This window comes from Arvicola amphibius, chromosome 10, assembly GCF_903992535.2.
Source record: "Arvicola amphibius chromosome 10, mArvAmp1.2, whole genome shotgun sequence".
NCBI lineage: Eukaryota > Metazoa > Chordata > Mammalia > Rodentia > Cricetidae > Arvicola > Arvicola amphibius.
The window spans coordinates 40,211,300-40,230,786 of record NC_052056.1 but is presented as its reverse complement, the minus strand read 5'-3'; the positions used below and the strand labels follow the sequence as shown (position 1 = coordinate 40,230,786).

At 46.6% G+C, this 19,487-nt stretch overlaps 1 protein-coding gene across 1 annotated transcript; it reads right to left on the bottom strand.

Annotated features, from left to right (window-relative positions):
- Positions 1 to 713: 713 nt before the first annotated feature.
- Positions 714 to 18,829, bottom strand: B4galt4 (beta-1,4-galactosyltransferase 4). Its single transcript, XM_042055809.1, is given in 13 exon segments — positions 714 to 1,663; positions 4,160 to 4,264; positions 7,338 to 7,460; positions 8,829 to 8,930; positions 10,301 to 10,554; positions 13,229 to 13,270; positions 13,272 to 13,376; positions 13,378 to 13,419; positions 17,243 to 17,332; positions 17,335 to 17,400; positions 17,403 to 17,455; positions 17,458 to 17,478; positions 18,439 to 18,829. Coding segments are annotated over 13 exon segments (1,389 nt in total). The 5' UTR covers positions 18,692 to 18,829; the 3' UTR covers positions 714 to 1,530.
- Between the last annotated feature and the right edge of the window lie 658 nt (positions 18,830 to 19,487).

Sequence of the window (19,487 nt, the reverse complement as noted above, 5' to 3'; positions counted from 1 at the left end):
ATTCCTTTTCCTATCTGGCAGGATTAGGTATTATCTCTACTTACCAACTGAGTCTAGTGGCGATACAGTCACGTAATGATGACAGACTGAGAGGCCCCGGGACGCAGCCACACAACACTTAACATCTGTGTTAATTACTTGCCCATTTATCTACCTAAGCAAATGAAATAATTACTACTCTTCGACTCAGAAACAGAATGGCTTCTTCTGTCTTCCTTCCATTACCCTGACCCCTTTGCCTTGCCCACCACGAAGCTTGGTGGTGCTGGGACCTTCTCTCTCCAATTGCTCTGGTTTCCAGGCCAGCACCACACCCCCAACATTACTCCAGATTGGGGGAGGGGCTGTCCCTGAGCACTAACCAGCCAGGAGCACTCCCAAAGCCCTACAGTTTCCACTTCTGACTGTGGGAAGGACACACAGAGGAATAAAAACAGTAAGAATTCAGAGAGGTCCGAGACTAAGACCGAGATGTGGCTTGCTGCAATTGGCTGCTGAGACCAGAGGCATAGGGTCCCCTGAAGCTGGCAGTTGTAAGTTCCCCCTCAAGGGAGTGCTAGGAGACAAATTCAAGTCCTCTGCAAGAGCAGTACATGCTCCTAACTGCTGAGCTATCTCCAGTCCACTGTTCGGTTCATAAGATGTTTAAAATCAGAGGTGCGGAACTGAATAAACCTTTGGTCTAAACAAACAGTAAAAAAACAAGCCCAAGAGGCAGAAGCATTTTCATGTTTTACTACAGAGGTACTCTAGAGATGTATTACCAGTCATGATGTAGCTTACAAACGGCTCATTCATATCCTATGTGTACAAAATCATTTTATAAAAAGTGCTTTAAAAACTAGAAGAGAGTGTTCTCTGGTGGGCTCTTGCTGGCAAGTGCCTCTGAAGAGACAGGTACATTCAAGGTCGGGTGGCCACAGGCTGGAAGGTGTTTCCCATGAGGATGCAAACAGCACGAAGGACTGGGGGCAGCAGTCACTGCTGCCAGTTCACGTCACACTCCCCCTTCGTCGTCTCTTCATTGCCAAGTTCATGGCATCTGATTCTTGACTTTGCTTGGCTCTTCTATGGCCTTCTTCTCATCCGGAATCCTCTGCTTCTCAGATGACCACATAGGATACACACGTGACAGAAACACATCTTAGTACCTTTCTATCTTGGGCCTAGCAGTTCTGGCTCTTTAGGACACGGGGATTTTGTTCCCCCTCTTTAATCCCCTGATGCTTTGCTGGAGTTGATCCTTCGAGGACACGGCTCCCAGGGAGCATTCACTGCACCCTTTCACCTTTAGTCCGTCAAGTATATGCGTTACATTTCACTGTCGGGATCAGAACAACTAAGAAAGCTGTCTTGTCATGACGGCTCTACATTCCCCATGACCAAGAGCGCTGCCCAGAAAACACAAAATGGAAAAACCTGGCCTAATAATTAGCTGGAGTGAGTCCTTAGTGTGAGCTACTATGGAAGTCTCTAGGCCAAAATTATTACAAGTTATCACTTCTCCTGAACCCCATCCAAAGATCCAGGTCACGCACCAGTCCAGAAATCCACTGTGACGTTGATATATAAAGGATTGTGTTCCACAGAGAGTAATCTGTAAGAACAACTTGATAAGCCATCTGTTTTCCAAACTCGTGACATCTGGTTTAACAGCTTCATCCTAAGATAAAAAGAGCAAATGAGAATGATATAAAAAAGAGAGAGAGAAGGCAGCACGCATCTCCACTGCTTTTTGTCCTGCTCCAAAGTGTAGCAGAAGGAGTTTTACAATTTACCATTCCTGTTGAGTTCCCATCACAAAAAAAAAGTGTTTTCCTCACTTAATAGACATTAATGACAGCCAAGTATTTGTGGATTAACCTCTATATCGGGCCCTGGACCAATAGAGGACATTGCCTCTAATGGGCTCATCTATAGGGCAGAGGGGTTACAAGAACCACTGACTGAACAGGGTGTGTCCTGCCCGTTCTGAACAGGTTCTTGGATGAGCATCAAAGGATCTCTCTGCTCATTCCACTACTGCAAGAAGAAGCTGTCTATAGACAAGAGGGTACATAGCTGTCATCCGAGTCTCAAAAATAGTGCATGCATATGTGCAGGAGGATAGATTAAGGGGCACTTTATTTCATGAGAGTCTAGGGAGGGAGGGACATCGAGAAGGCCAGTTTCACTGAAGCCTAAAGACATGACATTCACGAAGTGAAAAAGGAGAGACAGGATGTTCTAAAGCAAAGACTACCAGGCCACTTGGGCAAGGGGCACGGACTGACGAAAGAACAGCGCGCATTTGAGGAAGGATAACCCACCCCTGTGGCCGGACTGGAGCAATGGGGTAGAGAGGTGAGCACTAAAGAGTTCTCTAGGCGCTCAGCCATGACAGTGACAACATGGGTGGAGAGCAGAAGCACAATGCTGAGCTATGTAATGCCGAAGGAGGAATAAATACAGTGGGATTCACTGACACACAGTTGAAATCGTACCAAACTAATTTCTGCCTTACTTAGGAATGCACACATATGGAGAACAAGAAACAACCTAGAGAATTATCACAAAGTTCAGCAAAGTGTCACCTAGGTCAGGGGTGAGTGTGAAGAGGAGGGTATGGGTTTAGAGAGGCCACACGGACATACCCAAGGGGTCGGCCTAGGTATCAAGATGCCTCACGCTTGTCAGGCAATTTGTAAGCATTCTCTTGTAAATATTAAATAACAAACACAAAAATGCACAGTTGACTGATAAAGACTGGGATGACAAAAAAGTCTATTCTTTTGAAACTGTCTCCTCTAACAAAAGAGCTAAAAGACTATTTAACACAATTTTAAAATGTAGAACTAATAAGAGGGCAAAAAATGCTTGAATACAGCTTTTCATCAAAGGGAAAAGACTCAGAATAAAAACATAAATTTTTCCATCAAAGCCACAATGTGTTTATCTGCCAACGTTGCTGGGCAGGACAGAGCAGGGCCAAGTAGGCCATCACCCCTCTCCAGAGCCCAGAGCAGGAAGCTCTCAAGGATGGCAGTAGCTACATCCTCAGGACTTGGGAGCCAGTTTTTAATGCTCCACCTGGACAAAGTCGAGAGGACTTTCTGACCAAGAACATGAACTACAAATTGAAGGATGCTCAGGGATACCAAGTTACTGTTCTGGAAAACGACTCATCAGTGCGGGGCTCTCACCCTTCAGGCTGCCCTGCACACAGAAACTATACCCCAAGGTACTCAGACAGCTAAAGAGCAACCCTTGATGCAAGCAATGAGCAACAGGTGGTAAAAACAAAGTCACCAGATAAAGATAGGATAAGAAACCTCAAAATAAACAGATCACGCCCATGTCACGGAACAATCCTGACACCAAACCTGCCCTCCTAGTTTATAAAAAAATGAAAATAAAATAATAATATAATAAAGCAGAGGTCACAGGAACACATCAAATCTCCAGGTGATAATTATCAAAAATTCATAAAGGGAGTGATTTTGAATCTATTGGATAAGCAGCCTGGTATGTTCAACAATAAACCACAAAACAAGAAAGAGAAAGGGTAGGGAATGGGGATACACACTCAGAGGTGAGACAGCTGGGGTCACTTGAGGCTAAAGGGGACAGTGAAACCTTGTCTCCAAAAAGAATCAAAGGGAGAACTCAAGCCGAAGAGATCATCCTGACAATAACGTGGACCTTGTTTATCATACTGAACAAACCAACGCGCTTTCTCTTTTAAAGATCCTTATTAGACAATCAGGGAATCCTAAAAGATGATTGGGCATGTGATAAAGTAATGAAGTACCTCATTTTATTTATTTATTAGTCTTATTTTAAGCGTGATATCAGTACTATGGTTTTTCATACAGGACTTTTTATATTTTAAGGATGCATGTGAAAATACATACACAGATGCTATGAAAAAGAATCCAGTAGGACAGAAGGAAAAATCCAGAAGGAAAAAGTGGGACAAAGCAGAGAAGCCAGGAGTTCACGATCGTAGAAATAAGGGGTCTATGTTCTGCTCTCCCTTATTTGGGTTCTGCTTTAAAAGCTCCTTCATCATATGGTTTTAACAAGGTGAACGGACTTATGTGGTCAGTCCGGCCTGGTGTATTGGCCACACAAGAGACTCAGCACCCAGCCAGGGCCAGGTGGGGCTTCCAGAGCTTACCGGTCCCCATTCACCTCGTTGCCCTTGTCTCTGGTGTGGAAGATCATAGTGTATTTGCCCACATCAGGATCAGGCCGGGATATTTTCATTTTGTGGAGCTCAACCCTAGAAAAATAACAAGGTTTATTTTGAGATCTAGCCTATCTCTTTACCACTGAACACTTAAAAAGAATTACCTGCAATTAAAAACAAAAATCACACACGCACAAACACACAGCGGTGGCTGGAATAGCGTGATGCTACCCACAGCCACAATGAGACTAGTCACTGTGCTCCGAAACCAAAGTGCCACCAGACACTTGGCAGCCACATCCTGAAAGGAAGGAATTAACAAACAGTACATCCTATAACCCTATGCAATTGCTAAAACATATTGCAAAAAACTTCAGTGTCCTATTTTAGAAAAAGATCATCCAAACACTAAAAGCAGCTTCGAATGGTAACATACACCTGTAGCTCCAGCAGACTGAGTGGAGATGCTGGCCAGAAGCAGGAGGTACGAGGAGAAACCGAGGCTAGCCTAAGCTACACAGTGAGTTCCAAGCTGATGCGAAGTGCAGGTGAGACCCTATCTCACACACAAAGAAATGATATTTAGCACTCACTAGTTAACTGCTTTGAAAAAGAGGAAACCTGATAAAATGTTAATTTTAATGCATTCCAAAGGGCAAGACCATCAAGTCTGTCAGACTCTAATTAATAATGCTGTCTCGTCACAAGGAAAGGAAGGGCTGTGTAGAGTTGTAATCTTTAAAGCCACAAACCAAGGTTCAATCTAAGCTCTGTAACTGACAAGTGTGTTGATCGGCTCATCCCACCAGACCTCAGCCTTAGTAGAAGTGAGGCTGGTGGCATAGACTATGCATTTCAAAAGCTCAGGTAACAGGATTCACTGGAATGTGCTCTGCAGACGTAATGCATTCTATAGGAGCTCAGATGCTCAACCTTAGCAAATCTCAGCCAGTGTTACGTCCCGCCCTTCCTGGGGTATCCAGTGTACGAACAGAGATCTGTTCTGCAGACCATGATGTTCCCATGGAAGCAGAACAGAAGGACAGAAAAGCAAAGGGACATGGGAAAAGGAAGAACCCCCCCTCACCCTGGGGATCTAGCTGCCCTTCCTGCAGGCAGAAAGGAAATTTTAGCACTGCTGATAAGGCCAACATTGCCTACAGAGATAATGCAGGGTTTTCCTACAGACACCTCAAACTTCAATGCTAAAAACAACAGTGTCTGCCTGGGCCAGAATGTTTATACCCTTGAGTTTTTTCCATGGTAGCAGGCCTCTCTCATCCCTAAACTAAATTACCCACCTCCTGAAACCACATTCCAATTTCATTTACAAAAGGAAATTCTGGGAGAGAAATAAGCAAGTCAGCTCATAGATTTTTAAACTCTACTCAAACATTAAGTGCTGCGTAATCTTTAAACCTTGTTGTGGGTCTGGAAAGATGGCTCAGTGGTTAAGAGCACTGGTTGCCCTTCCAGAGGACCTGAGTTCAATCCTCAGCACCCACATAATGCTCACACCTGTCTCCAGTCCCAGGCTGATTCCAACGCCCTCTTCTGGCCTCCACAGGCACTGCATGTACATGGTGCACAGACATGTCTGTGCAAACAAAACACTCATATATGTAAAATAAAAATTAAAGATTAAAAAAATTCTTAAGTGCACGGGATCAAAGGTGTGTACATTTGTGTGCATGTGCTTGCACACGTGAGACAACTTCCCCTAGAGAAGCCCACACCTACACATGGGTGTGTCTTATTCTTCCCCCTCCAAAAAAAAAACCCTCTATTTATATGAACACCTGCACATAATCTATATTAAGAACACCTTTAAATAAATTCCAATTCTGCTTTCTTCTGGCTTGTTCTGAAGCTCTTTTCTACAGCAAGCAGAGATCTCTGAAGCGAACCCTGAGGCTGCTAAAGGCGGCAAACCTACCACTGCTGACACCAAAGGAAACCAAAACCGAGGGGTTCCCTCCCCCTTACAATTGAGGGGGCAGCAGGAAATGAGACAGCATGGGTATGTAGCCATAGCAACAGTCTACTGTTCTTCCCAGCTGGGTGGGATAAGGGACTTGGGGGAGAAAAGAGCTCGACTTCCCTCTAACCCTTTCTGTCCCTACCCTGAATCCAACAGTCTGTGGATTGTGATTACTGAGGGGCTGGGCGACAGGGAGCCTCTATGTAGGAAAATCTCCCTCTTCAGAAACATGGCAAAGGCTCTCTGCCCACTGGGAACAAGACTAACCAGCATGAGGCCTTCAGCTCCTTCCCACCAGCCCAGTGGGAATTTGCTAGTCACAGGGCTATTAATTCAGAACTACAGCTGAGAACATACTCTCCAAGAGGCAGTGGGGATGGGAAGAGGAAAAGGTCCCCTGGCTGCCAGGAGGCCCCCTTGTGATGCTAAGAACTCTGACATATGGGCCATGGGCTTTTGAACAGTAATTTCTGAGTAATAGGAACGCCTTTAACCTTCAAGTCACAGGGGAAAAAAAAGGAAGGAAGGAAGGAAGGAAGGAAGGAAGGAAGGAAGGAAGGAAGGAAGGAAGGAAGGAAGGAAGGTTAGTTCTCAGGAGGGAACAGGGAACTAAAAGAGGCCAGGCATCCTGGGGAGTTTCTCTCGGTCCTCTAGAGCAGAGAGCTGTCTGAAGGGATCCAGGAGTTAGATACACCAGCAGCCCAGGGTGAAACTTCAAACTCAGGTAGCTCCCACAGTGCATAGCTAAAAAACACCCTAGCCTTCTTTGGGGCATATGTCCCCTCCTTAGAGAAGACAGCACTCTGCTCCACATGCTGTAAACAGTGTCAGGGCTCTCGGGGTCTGAGGAAGGCACAAGACTTACAGGCCATTCCCAGAGAGGCAATCTTACAGACAACCTTACATTTGGGCCTTTTCATTCACTAGTGGAACCCAAGGCCCCCACCAACACCTCTGCACCCCACACTCAGCAACAGACGATCCTCGTTGGTTTCTAGGCTCCCAGTGACAAAGAACAATTTAGGTCATTCTGCCTGCCCTCCATACCCTGCCCTCCCTTTCAGCCCAGCTCTGCAGCCCTATGACCTGCTGGCCTGGAATGCACAGGAGCTACACACAAGCACAGCTTTCTAGAGTCATCACGGATAGCAGAGCCCCATGAAGGCTCCCTTCTCTGCTGTTCACCTGAGTCTGAGGTCATCGTCTTCGCCTCCCCATCCCCAGTAGTTGTTAGAGAATCCATTCACCTTGGAAAATTGTTCTCTGCTGAGGGCAGTAACACCCCCAAAGTATTTACTGTAGCGTAACCTGCAACAAAAGAGGAAGAGAGAAAGGTGGTGACATTTAGCACAAGAACCCTCTGTTCCCACAGATACTCCAGCACTCCCTGGTTCTGGGAATGGTACTCCAGAAACACTTGAGGATACACCTCTACCCATGCCATTCATTTGGTCTTTTCTCATGTCTACCTCCCTGTTCTCCTGACATGCAATCTGCTATTGATATCACTGAGCAAGATGACCCCCGCATCCCTGATATTGATAACACTGGTATCCAGAGACCTGTAAGGATACCTTCTCAAATGTCAGTAGAGATTTCATCCCATATGCCAATCCAACAAATGGTAATGGCTGCTAAGGGAAACCGGTGGAGCAGGATTCTGAGTCGTATCCATGCTCAGCATGAATGAGTGTCATGATAATTTTTTTTCACCTCTTTCTCTCTTGGGAGGGAAGCAGTGTGGATCAGGAGACAGACAGTTCCAGGCCATGCTACGAGGGTGCTCACTCTGCAAATCTCCATCTTAGAGTGTGTTTCCTACCGAAGTCAACACCCCACCCACTGCCCTGAACTGCTGGCTTGGGCAACTGTACGGAATGCAGTGCCTCTGATGAAAAGTTGAGTATGGAGAAAGTAATTTGGTTCTGAGGGCAAGGCGATGAATTATTCTTGGGTGAATCTGAGATGCTCCTGGGCCTTTTGCCAACAGGCAAAGGATGCAGGGTGCAAGCTCATGAGACACCTGTGGCTACAGATAACTCGGCAGTTGTGAGCACTTGAGGATCCCAGAGCAGCAGAAATCACGGAAAACAAGAGTGAACAAGAAGACCTGAGCATGCGTGGAACTGCTGTTAAGACTGACACGGGAGAGAGGCAGCTAATAGCCCAGGGGAAGAAGGAGAGATACATCACGAATCCTCCAGGACGCAGACTTTTCTGCATCCGGGTGACAAGTCAACAAGTTGAGATGAGGCTCCCCCTCCACACTGGAATTGCAGGTGGAGGGAGAAACTGAACGACCATGGGACCACATGGAGGATTTCTAACCTCAGCCAACTTCAGTTCTAAATGTCTGGGGCCAACTGCAAACTGATGTCTCCCAGACAAGAAGAAAAAACCAAATCCACTGTAGATATCTCCCACCTAACAAGCGGCATCCCCAGGGCTTCTCTGAGGCTGAGGAGTTTCTACAGTCCTAGTGCAAACCCTAGGCGTGCCATTATAGAAACAGATTTAGTCACGTTAACCAGATTATAATCAAGGCAAATGTCTGAGGGAAATTTTTATTCTGTCTCATAGCTCCAATCCGTGGCCAGCTGGCTCCATTGCTTTCAGGCCTGTGGCAAGTGAGAATTTCATGATGGGAAAGGTATGGCCAGTGGAGAAAGTACTCACTTCATGACAGTCAAGACACAAAGATGAGGAAGGGGAGCAGGATAAAATCTGCCCCCAAGAACACACTTCAAGTGACCTACTTCATCCGAGTAGGCACCACCTCTGAAAATACCCATGTCTTTCCATTAATGCTATCAGATCACAAACCCATCAGTTAGACCACTGATTAGCTCAGATCCCTTAGGCTCTAACTGTCTCTAGAGATGCCCTTATATGCACCCCTGAGGTACACCCAACTAACTCATTGGCACTTCTCAGCCTAATCAAGTTTGACAACCACAACTGGACTATCACAATTACATTTGTGCACCTAAAATCCTGGGAAATTCAAAACCTAAAGCCAATAAAAGAAATAAATATTTAGAGCACAGCAATTACAATCATTTATTAGCAGTGACTATGTCCAAGATTACCAGACTCTAGTTAATAGGGAAGGGGCCCTTAACTACCAAAAGCAGCAGCTACATCTAGACCCTGTAGATAAAAATATCAGTCCCAGGGACTAGAGAGATGGCTCAGTGATTAAGAGCACTGGCTGATCTCCCAGAGGTCCTGAGTTAAATTCGCAGCACCCACATGACAGCTCACAACTGCCTGTAACTCCAGTTCCAAGAGATCCGACACCCTCACACAGATGTACATGCGGGCAAAACACCAATACACATTAGGCAAATAAATAAATAATTTTAAAAAAAGAATAAGCAAATATCAGTTCCACATAACCTTTCACACACCAAAGAGCAGTCTCCATGAGAGACCCAGCATGCAGGCTCTGGAGGGGACTGCCAATACCACCATCATGATGGTCGAGGGCACAGTGCCAGCAACACTATTCCCTCCTGGAGTTCAGAACTGAACAATACCAGGGTTCTTAGAAAGGAATCACTGCCACAGCAAGGAGCAGAGCCTGGAAGGACCTGGATCTGCAGAAAAGGTGGGATCTAGTGGTGAGAATCAGTGAGGACGAGCAGGAGCTAAGGAGCACTGAGACTGGAGCACATGGGACCAGCTGTGCTGTGGACGAGCAGCGGATGCTCAGGAGAGAGAAAAACTACAGAACCGTTCTCACCGCTGCTGTCCAGCAGGCAGCTCTGCGTTTGCTGACTTCTGCGTTTGGTCCCTTTCTGAAAAAGGATGTATTTAACAGGCTCTCGGGTGAGTTTACACATGTGTTTTAAAGGGCTGTTAGGTCCCCAGAAGGAGGAACATGTCAAACAGTTACAGTGGAGTCCTTGGAGAAAGGGGGGCAGGTTCAGGGGGAATTCTTGGCAGTAAAATCCACCATGAGGCTGAAATACTTGGGGAAGTTCCTTTAACTTCATCACGCGAGGGTGCGGCAAGTGGAAATATTTCTTGCTGTTTGCTTCGTTTCCACAGTCCAGGCTGTTTATTCCCTCTTGTGCACTAAGCCATGAGTCCATACGGAATGGGCTCCCCGCAGCTCAGGCCCTTTCCCGTCCGTCCTCACAAACGTGAGGCTCCGGGTGGAGCAGGCTGGTGCTGCAGCTGAACCCAGGTGCCCTTCTCTTTTGCTTCCATTTTCTTCTATCAATTTTCCTCCCTTCCCTGCTTCAGGAAGCCATCTTGGCTCTGGGAAAGCTTGGATGTGCTCAATCCACACGTTAATTCTCTCGGCAAGAATCTTGCCCTTAACTTGCCTACTTGCAATGATGCCCACAGCATCCCGGGTCATGTCGTAGACTCTTCCAGTTTTGCCATGATAACACTTAAGGGGCATTCGTTTTTGAACAGTTTCTATTCCCTTAATGTCTACAATATCATCCTTCTTGTAGACTCACTTGTATGTGGCCAAGGAACAACTCTAGTGTTTTCCTAAAAGGCCTGGAAAGCATATAGCTGGTGTCCTTCTGCTTTCCCTTGTGTTTGCCATTTTGGCGAGTTCCTGGAAGATGCCTGCCGTGGTCAAAAGGGGCCAGTGAAGAAGCCCGAGCTGGCTGAGGCTCCATGGCACAGTGATACAGACCGAGTGCCTGTAACTGAACTCACCAGCCGCCGGCAGGATTTTGCCCAGTGATAGCAAAGTTAGGGAGAGAGAAGGCCTACTTTTTCCAGGCAAAAAAAATTAAAAATAATAATAATAAAAGGCATCTGAATGATGGATACAAGAAGACATGAAAAATTAAAGCAATAAAATTTACTTAAGAATGTAAACTCTAAGTCTGAACAGATGAAGCTAGGATGGGCCCAGGGCTAGTGGAACTCAGTTGTGGAGAACTTGCATACTGTAAGGGCCTTCTGTATAACTGCATCAGCACTTGTGCACGCATGCACGCACACACACACACACACACACATACACACATACTCCGGTCATCACGATTTTCAGTTTCTAAAAGAGGTTCACAGTTTCCTTGGGAGCTTGCATTTATAATCAAAAGATAAACACATTCATTAAGTAAAGGAGACAACGGCTTGTGGAGTTTCTGGCAATAGCAGCAATGTCTGGTCAATTGTAAGGATAAGTTAAGCTGCAAGATTCAGGCCTAGCCTGTCTCTTAGCATGCACAGCATTGGATGGAATCCAATGTTGGTGACACCAAAGAATAAGTCAAAATCAGTTCCCAACAGGAAATGGCAATTGTCTCTGCCCACTGATGGCAGGTTAACACAATGATACAATCAGTCCAAGGCCTGTGCTTAAAATTTCTCAGAAGGAATGGAAGCTTAAGGCTCAGAGTTAAAGAGTCGATCCCAGCTGGATGTATGGACTGTTGACACTTCTGCGTATAAGGAGGGAGCAGAGAGCATCACTGGACCCTTGCCGCTGTTCCCAGTTACTCCTCCCAGCCATCTGTAGGAAATGCCCTAACTGCACCACGGCCTTGAGGTCTGGGGAGGTGCTGAGTTACAATAGGCTAGGGAAGGTTAACCCAATGGACAACCATCTATGTGGGGCACAGGGAAGCTGCCCCCATGATTGGTACAAACCTTCCAGAGAGGCTGTGTTTAGTAAAGCCACACATCCTCACCGCCAGCAGCTCCTCACCCAAGCTCTATAAATAAGCCTAATAAACAGTTGCTCCTCAGGGTAAACTTCAGTGAGATCAACTCTGCTTCATCACAGGGACCTCTGTTGTAAGAGACCGCTTGTTGGTTCCCAACTGCTCAGCAGCTCAGACCCAAATAACCACACAGAAACTATATCATTTAAATCACTGTTTGGCCCCATCAGCTCTAGGTTCTTACTGGCTAACTCTTACATCTTAATTAAACACATTTCTAGTAATCTGTATATCACCATGAGGGTTGTGGCTTACCAGATAAAGTCCCCAGCGTCTGTCTCCAGTGGGATGACATGGCTTCTTCTCCCTGACTCCATCTCCTTTCTCCCAGCAGTCAGTTAGTTCCCCCCACACCTAAGTTCTGCCCTATCAACAGGCCAAGGCAGTTTCTTCTTTATTCACCAATGGTAGTCACAGCATACAGAGGGAAATCCCACATCAGACCTCTCAAGCAGGAGGCAGATATGAGTTATGCTCCTACCCTGACAGGCATTCTCATGGGAGTTACAAATGAATTCTCTTAAGTAGTCCAAAGTGAGAGACCTATACTGCAGAAGCAACATGGAAGCGAAGACGGAGGAAGATGTCAAGAGACTCAGTTTCCCTTAGCACTCTATATGCCTCTGGCAGAGCCCCCCCCCCACCTCACAGTTTAGTTTAGCTTCATACTGACTTCCTCCCTCTCCCTCCTAACTTAAGTGCTTACAGCTGTGTTTGCAGATTAACGCATCTCCATAGGCACTTCCGGTCTCAGGAGATCAGTACTCATGCTGCCTCTTTAACTGGACTTCTTGGCACCTAGCCTAGTGTCATAACTACACACATGAACGCAGGACTTGGAAGAAGGTAACAGGGAAGTGCACATGCTATCAGTTTAATTTACCAGAAGTCATCTCAATCCGTATTTCCCTTTGTTATATTTGACTAGGAGCTGGTATAAAATGCAAATAAGCCATTTGTTCCTCTCTTGGGGACAGAATGAAGGCCTGGTGACATTTTTCCCACAGTGGCTTTAAAAGAAAAGGACATCCTGGTTCCAAGAAGACTATAAGGTGCACCCCACCTTTCCCTAGAACTCTGGCAAGCTAAACTACCCTAAAAAGAGATAGACATGTCCTGCACAGGTCCTGCAGGTGAGGCCACCACGATTTGCTATGCTTGGATTACATTCTCCCTCTCCTTTCCTCTTTGTCTTTGTGCTTCTGCCAAGGTTGTGGGAGGGTCTTTTGCTTCCTTATTTCATCCTTTCATTGCTGTTCGGGCACATTAAGGGAAAATGGGTCGTTCTTCTCCCTCCCCCCCGCTTTCCTCACTCACACTGACACATTCCAGCCTTGATCACAGTGGAAACACCCTGCACATCCAGAGCGGCCTCACCTGAGCCAGTGGCTGTTCCCTGCCAACCACCAGGTGCTTGGGGCTGATCGCCACACGTGTAAAGGTTGAAGTCATTCTCCGGCACCAAATCCACGTCGTGGAATATGAAGCAGTCCCAGTTTTCCTCCTTGAGGGCCTCCAGATAGCCCCACATTCAGGAGCTTGGCGCAGATTAACTTCTTACTTACTGTCTCCAGTCTATTGAGGATGGAAAATAAAATGAAAAGCGCTCCAGAGAGAAAGGCTCTCCAATGTCCTCCCCCTCACACCCATTATCGGAGTGGTACATTACCCTTGTTACTTTACAGGACAACACGCCTAGATCTAACAGATGCAATGATAACAGAAAACAGTTTGGGGTTTGTGTTTCACACATATTTATATTTCGTAATTTTTTTTTTTTTTTTTTTTGGTTTTTCGAGACGGGTTTCCGTTAGTTTCTAGAGCCTGTCCTGGAACTAGCTCTTTTAGACCAGGCTGGCCTCGAACTCAGAGATCCGCCTGTCTCTTGCCTCCTGAGTGCTGGGATTAAGAGGCGTTGCGCCACCCACCGCCCGGCTATATTTCGTAATTTAAAAGCATCCCCTGACTCTGGCAAAGGTGACAATGGAGAATGAGTTGCTTAGAAAGACTAAAAAAGTTAAGTAGGTAGGGTTACATGGCAGTATATTTTCTTGTTTTTGTTTTTGAAATATTCCTCCTTCTGTAGATAACTGGCCTGGAACAATCCTCCTCCTGCCTCAGAATCCCAATGCTGAGATAATGGCATGAACCATCATACAGATCGAAAAATCTTCGTTTGAAAAAAATATTTTATTTTTCACGTGTGTGTGTGTTTGTGTGTGGTGTGGTGTCTACCCATGTGAGAATATGCCACATGAATACATAAGTGCCTGTTAAGGTCCAAAGGCATCGGGTCCCCTAGAGCCGAAGTTACTGCAGCAGCCGCTAGTGGCCGGGAGTGAGTGCGAGGGAGCCAGACTGTTCCTCTGCCAGAGTACAATGCGCACTCCACTACTGAATCATCATTCACCCACCCCGCAACTTAACACTACAGATGCAGCGCACTAACCGTAACAAGACAGTTTTTAAAAAAACGAAAAAAAACACTGAGCTAATCATTTTATGTGGCATTTTAGCACAAAAATTAATGTCGTTTAAAAAACACAAATAAAAATAAAGCAACAACTAATTGGGCCCTCAAATGTATTAAGAGGCTAGAGAGCCATGTCAAGTGTTCTAAACGCAATCTCTAAAGAGTCTTTACTAATTCCTTATAAACTATAAACCTCTTGAAGGAACCTGCCATGTCAATTAGTGTCACGGCTTCTCTGTCAGCTCTCAGCTGATCCCCAGCTAACCTTACTCACTGACATTGAACTTCCAAGAGACGAGGCTAAGAGTTGGCCAACAGGGATCATGAAACCTGTGACCTAAACAGCAGAGAAGGCTGCTGCTAATTACTTTAAGCTACTTAAAACTTTCTTGGAAATGACTTAAGAAAAACTCTCGTTCACAACACCAATGGCAGAGGCTATTCCTCATGGCCTTGCAGAGGGACCTAATGAAACTCGACCCGGCAGTGTCATCAGTACTTGACATGCAATATGACCCAAGGACTTCTCAGTATTGCTGTGTTCAACCCAAATCGAATTCTGTAAAGAATGAAGTCTGATTTGACAGCTAATCATAACAGGTCCAAGCAATTCTTAGATATTACCACAACACTTTCCTAAAGAGTAACAGAGTGGAGAATAGTTTCTCTTTATACAAGTGACATAGGACCTAACCAGGGTGGTGGCACGGGCTTATGATCTCAGGACTTAGAGGCAGAGCAGAGGCCAGAGAATCAAAGTTCACATCAGTCTAGCCTGGCCAATCTGGGGTGGGGGGGGGGTCAAGGAGGTAGGAGAAGGTGCAGGAAGAGGAGCAGGGAACAAAAGGAAGGCTTGGGTGACGGCCACATATGCCTAACAACCTGAGTTCAATCCGCAGAACTCGCATAAAAAGCCGGATGATTCTGTAACCAGGCAAGGCTTCCAGTGGAAGGATTGGGACACCCAACCCAGCCACAAAACCTTCAACCTACAATGGGTCCTGCCTGCAAGATGTGCTGGGAGTGCAGGTGGTACAGATCTTGTGGGAGTGGCCAGCCATGACTAACCCAACTAAAGAAAAGAAAAAGTCATGAGGTGCAAACTCCCACAACCCCAGCTCCTGCGACAAGGCAGAAGGAACAGAATGGCCTGAAAGCTCTCAGGGAAGCTACCCTGGAGTGCCAACAGCCGAACAGTAGGAGAGACCATGACTCTATGAGGTGGAAGAAGATAACTCGTGTTGCCATGCACAAGCACACACACAGCACACACACACACACACAAGCACACACACACACAAGCACACACACAAGCACACACACACACACACACACAAGCACACACACAAGCACACACACACACGCACACACACACAAGCACACACACACAAGCACACACACGCACAGTAACTTTTAAAAACAAAACTAAAAATAGTGCCATATTTTGGTAGCTACCCATCCTGTGTAGGAACTCAGACTCAATAAAATCATCGTTTTGACCAATTGACGTTAAAAACAAAATTAGTTCCAAAGCAAATAGAGTGGGCTGGAGATTAGCTCATTGGTAGAATGCTTGTCAGCACCCATAAGTCCCTGAGTGCATCCTCCAGCACCAGAGAAACTAGGTGTGGTGATAGCCTGCCTACGTCCCAGTATTTGGGAACAGAGGCAGGAAGATAAGAAACTGAAGATCAGTCATCCTTGGCTGTGTTTTCAGGCAAGTCTGGACAACATAAGTCCCTGTTCAAAGAACAAAAACCAAAAACAAGGAGCTGCAGGAGCTACAGAGATGGCTCCATGGTTACAATCGATGCTTTGGCAGAGGATACGGGGTTTGGCTCCACAACCACCTGACAGCTCACAGCCCATCTGTAATTCCAGTTCCAGAGACCCAACACCCTCCAACACCCTCTCAGACCTTGGTGGAAAACCAGTCATGCACAGGATATACTTGCATGCATGTAGGCAAACACTCACATACATAAAAATAAAAATAAAATCTTAAAAATAAACTCTAAAGTTTTATTTCAAGTCTGAAAAACCAGACACAGATGTACTAGATAAGCCCCCGGTTACCAAGTCTCTCAAAGTCAGTACACTACACAGGAGAATCCATGAGCTGTCATTCTAGCCAAATTGGTATTATCAGCTACATCCATATTAAGTCAGCAGCTAATGATTTTTGTCCATACTCTCAGGAGTTTATAAGGATCTAATGGGGCAATGATTTTAATGGCCCAGGATGATAGCAAAAGATTAGACAACCAATGTTTAAACTGATGCAGCTCTATTTTTCCTTGAATAACTTCATACCAATAGAGGCATCTTTAGTCACCCACCACTGACCTTAGAGTTGAACTCTTCCGAGTCAGCCTACGTAGGTTACATGATGTTCCTAGTAACTGCTTCTGGAAGCCAGTGAGTAAGTCAAGAAATAAAAAAGTAAACCTCGTCTGTTGTGGCATGATAAATGGTGGTGGATTTAAAGGCCGGGGTGATTAGAAAGCCACAGAACTGGCTGGCTGTGCAACTTGGCACTCCATGACATCACTCATGAGATCTCCTCCTGCACAGCCACACTCCGTAAACAACAGGCAGAAGCCCAACCCCACATGGTGTGGCACAGCAAAACCCAGAAGGACCAGGAGACAGGAGAGCTCAGGGGCGTGAATGGGCTAGTGCTGGCTAACATGGGAAAAACTTGCAAAAACAGGTTTCCTCCCAGGGTACATTTTAGGACAGAAACACTTCAACAGAGCTTGGTCAGTGGCTCCCCGTTTGGGAATCAGAATTTCCTCCTCTGCTCTCTCAAGGTGAGGGAAGAGCACTCTCCTTTCAAGAATGATCCTTTCACCCAAAGCAGATAGACATGTGGCTGCCTCCGCAGAAGACAGGGCCCAGCAAAGGCCGGCACTCACCTGGTGGATGATGTAGATGCCATAGTCCAGCTGCTGCCTTTGCAGGAAGGGGTGCAGGGTGTTCCAGCAGATTATCAGGTGTGTTCTCCTCTGTTCCGGTGGGGAATGAGGATGGCCACCCGCTGCAGGGCCTTACAATCCCTCGGGATGACACCGGCCTCCGGACACTGCTGGGGTTCTCTGCCTGTACTTCCTCCAAAGTGAGGTCTGGTTAAAAATGAGCTTGCTCTGGCCTCCTGCAATCAACACGAGGCACTGTCATAAGAGGGGCCGCGGCATGGGGCTCTAGGGGTTCACACGGCTGGTTCGGATGAAGGGTTGGCACTTCCTGTGCCTGGGTGAGCAACTGGGCCTCCGCGATCCATTCTGAAGGAGGCATGCAGACTATGCAGCCCCCACACTGCTTGCTGGAGATCAGAAAGGGCTGAGTACCTCCTCCACAAAGAAGGAACATTCTATAGACTCCATTCCCTCACAGGGTCCTTTTCCTACTTCTGCCCTATACCCCCACCCCCATGCTTAGCTCCCTGCAAGCAAGGCACTAGGAAGGGGCTGAAGCCCACCAGACTCCTAGCCAGGGTGACGACATATACTCCACATCTCCTCTCCCAGAACAGCACCAGGGCAGACATTTCCAGCTAACACAGCATCTGCCAGTGAAATTCAAGACTGTGGTACATCGATCCTGGCAAGGCTTCAAATAGCAGAATGAAGTAACTAACCACCATTTTCTGACCTGAAGTCAAGGCTATTCTCACAAGTAAGGAAAGGAGACCTAATTCCACTTAGGAGCTAAGATAACCTCCCTGTTCCATTACACCCCCTTTTAAGATCCCACAAAACTGGTGGACAAGCTGCTTACAGGTTGTACGTGTGGCCTCTCTCAACAGCCTGAGGCATGCTAAGAGAGAGGGATTGCAGTTTTCCATACCAGGCTAAGAAGAGGTCTTGCAGAGCCCCAGGCCACCCTACAGACCACTCTCTTGTGCCACACAGGGGGGCCATGGATGCCTGTGTGGGAGAGCAGCTAGACTACACAGCTAGAACAGGGCACCCCAGTTAACACACGCCTGTTTGCTTACTGTCCTCTCCAGAGATAGAAAACCTAATAGATAACAAACCACACTGTGACCAACATAGCAGGTGGAGCACACGGGGAGCTGAGAAGATTTCCTGGGACTGGGGCAGATACTTACTAAGGTTTGGAGACACAGAAGGGACAGTTGTCAAGTTCTGCTTTTTCCATGACATCATGGGCCAGAGTTTTTCTTCCTTCCCCAAAGGAATGACCTTGTGGAAACCAGCCATGAAGTCCTTTGCCTTGGGGATCACTTGAATGGGACCCACGAAGTAGCTGCTGGTGGCCCATCCAACCACAGTCAGGCACAGGGTAAAGAACAACAACAGGCGTAGTCTGTAGGGGAGGAGGCACGGCGGGTTGCAGCCCATGGCTCTTATTTTGTGGGTAATGCGTATCTCTGCTTCAGCTGGAGTGAAGAAGTTCCAAATTATACTTTTCCGGTCCGGCTGAGAACGTGATGACAACCTAGGAGTTGATGTCTGCCATGGCCCAGTGGTTCTAGTTCAGAGACCACTGAAAGGCAATCACAAAGGATGTGTTGTTTGGGGTGGAAATCCAGTCCTAAAATGACAGACCTCAACACACATTAGAAACCCAATCCCAGTTGAGTTGCAGTCTCAGCGAGATGCGTAGCCCAGGACAGAAGTCCCGAAAAGAGGTAGGATGGGACAAGAAAACACAAGGGGGACCCAAACAGAAGATGTCAACAATCTATGGAGAAAAAACAGTGAAGATCGGGGACGTCGGGTTTCAGACAGAAAACAGTCTACCACCTATCAGCCATGAGATCTATGCTCCAAGCCACTTCAATGAGCCTTACTTCCTTATCTGGAAAGTGGGGGTAAAATGATACCTAACCTTAGATAACATCTACCTTCCTGCAGGGCTGGGACTAGCATACTCAAAGTGGCCACCAGATAGTGACCATTACTCTCCCTGCTACATGACAAAGAAGGCCAGGGATGGCCAGTGAGCAGATGTACTGACAGCCCTGGACCACCGCTGTACCAAATGGTGTTTTCCATAGGTGATAAGTTGTCCCTGATTTCATACTTCAATACCATGAGGTGGGATGACATAATTCACCTCTAAGATGAGCTACGCTCTTAGTTACTAACAAAAATCCAGCTCTTCGGGGTACGTAGGATCCACCACCATACTGGT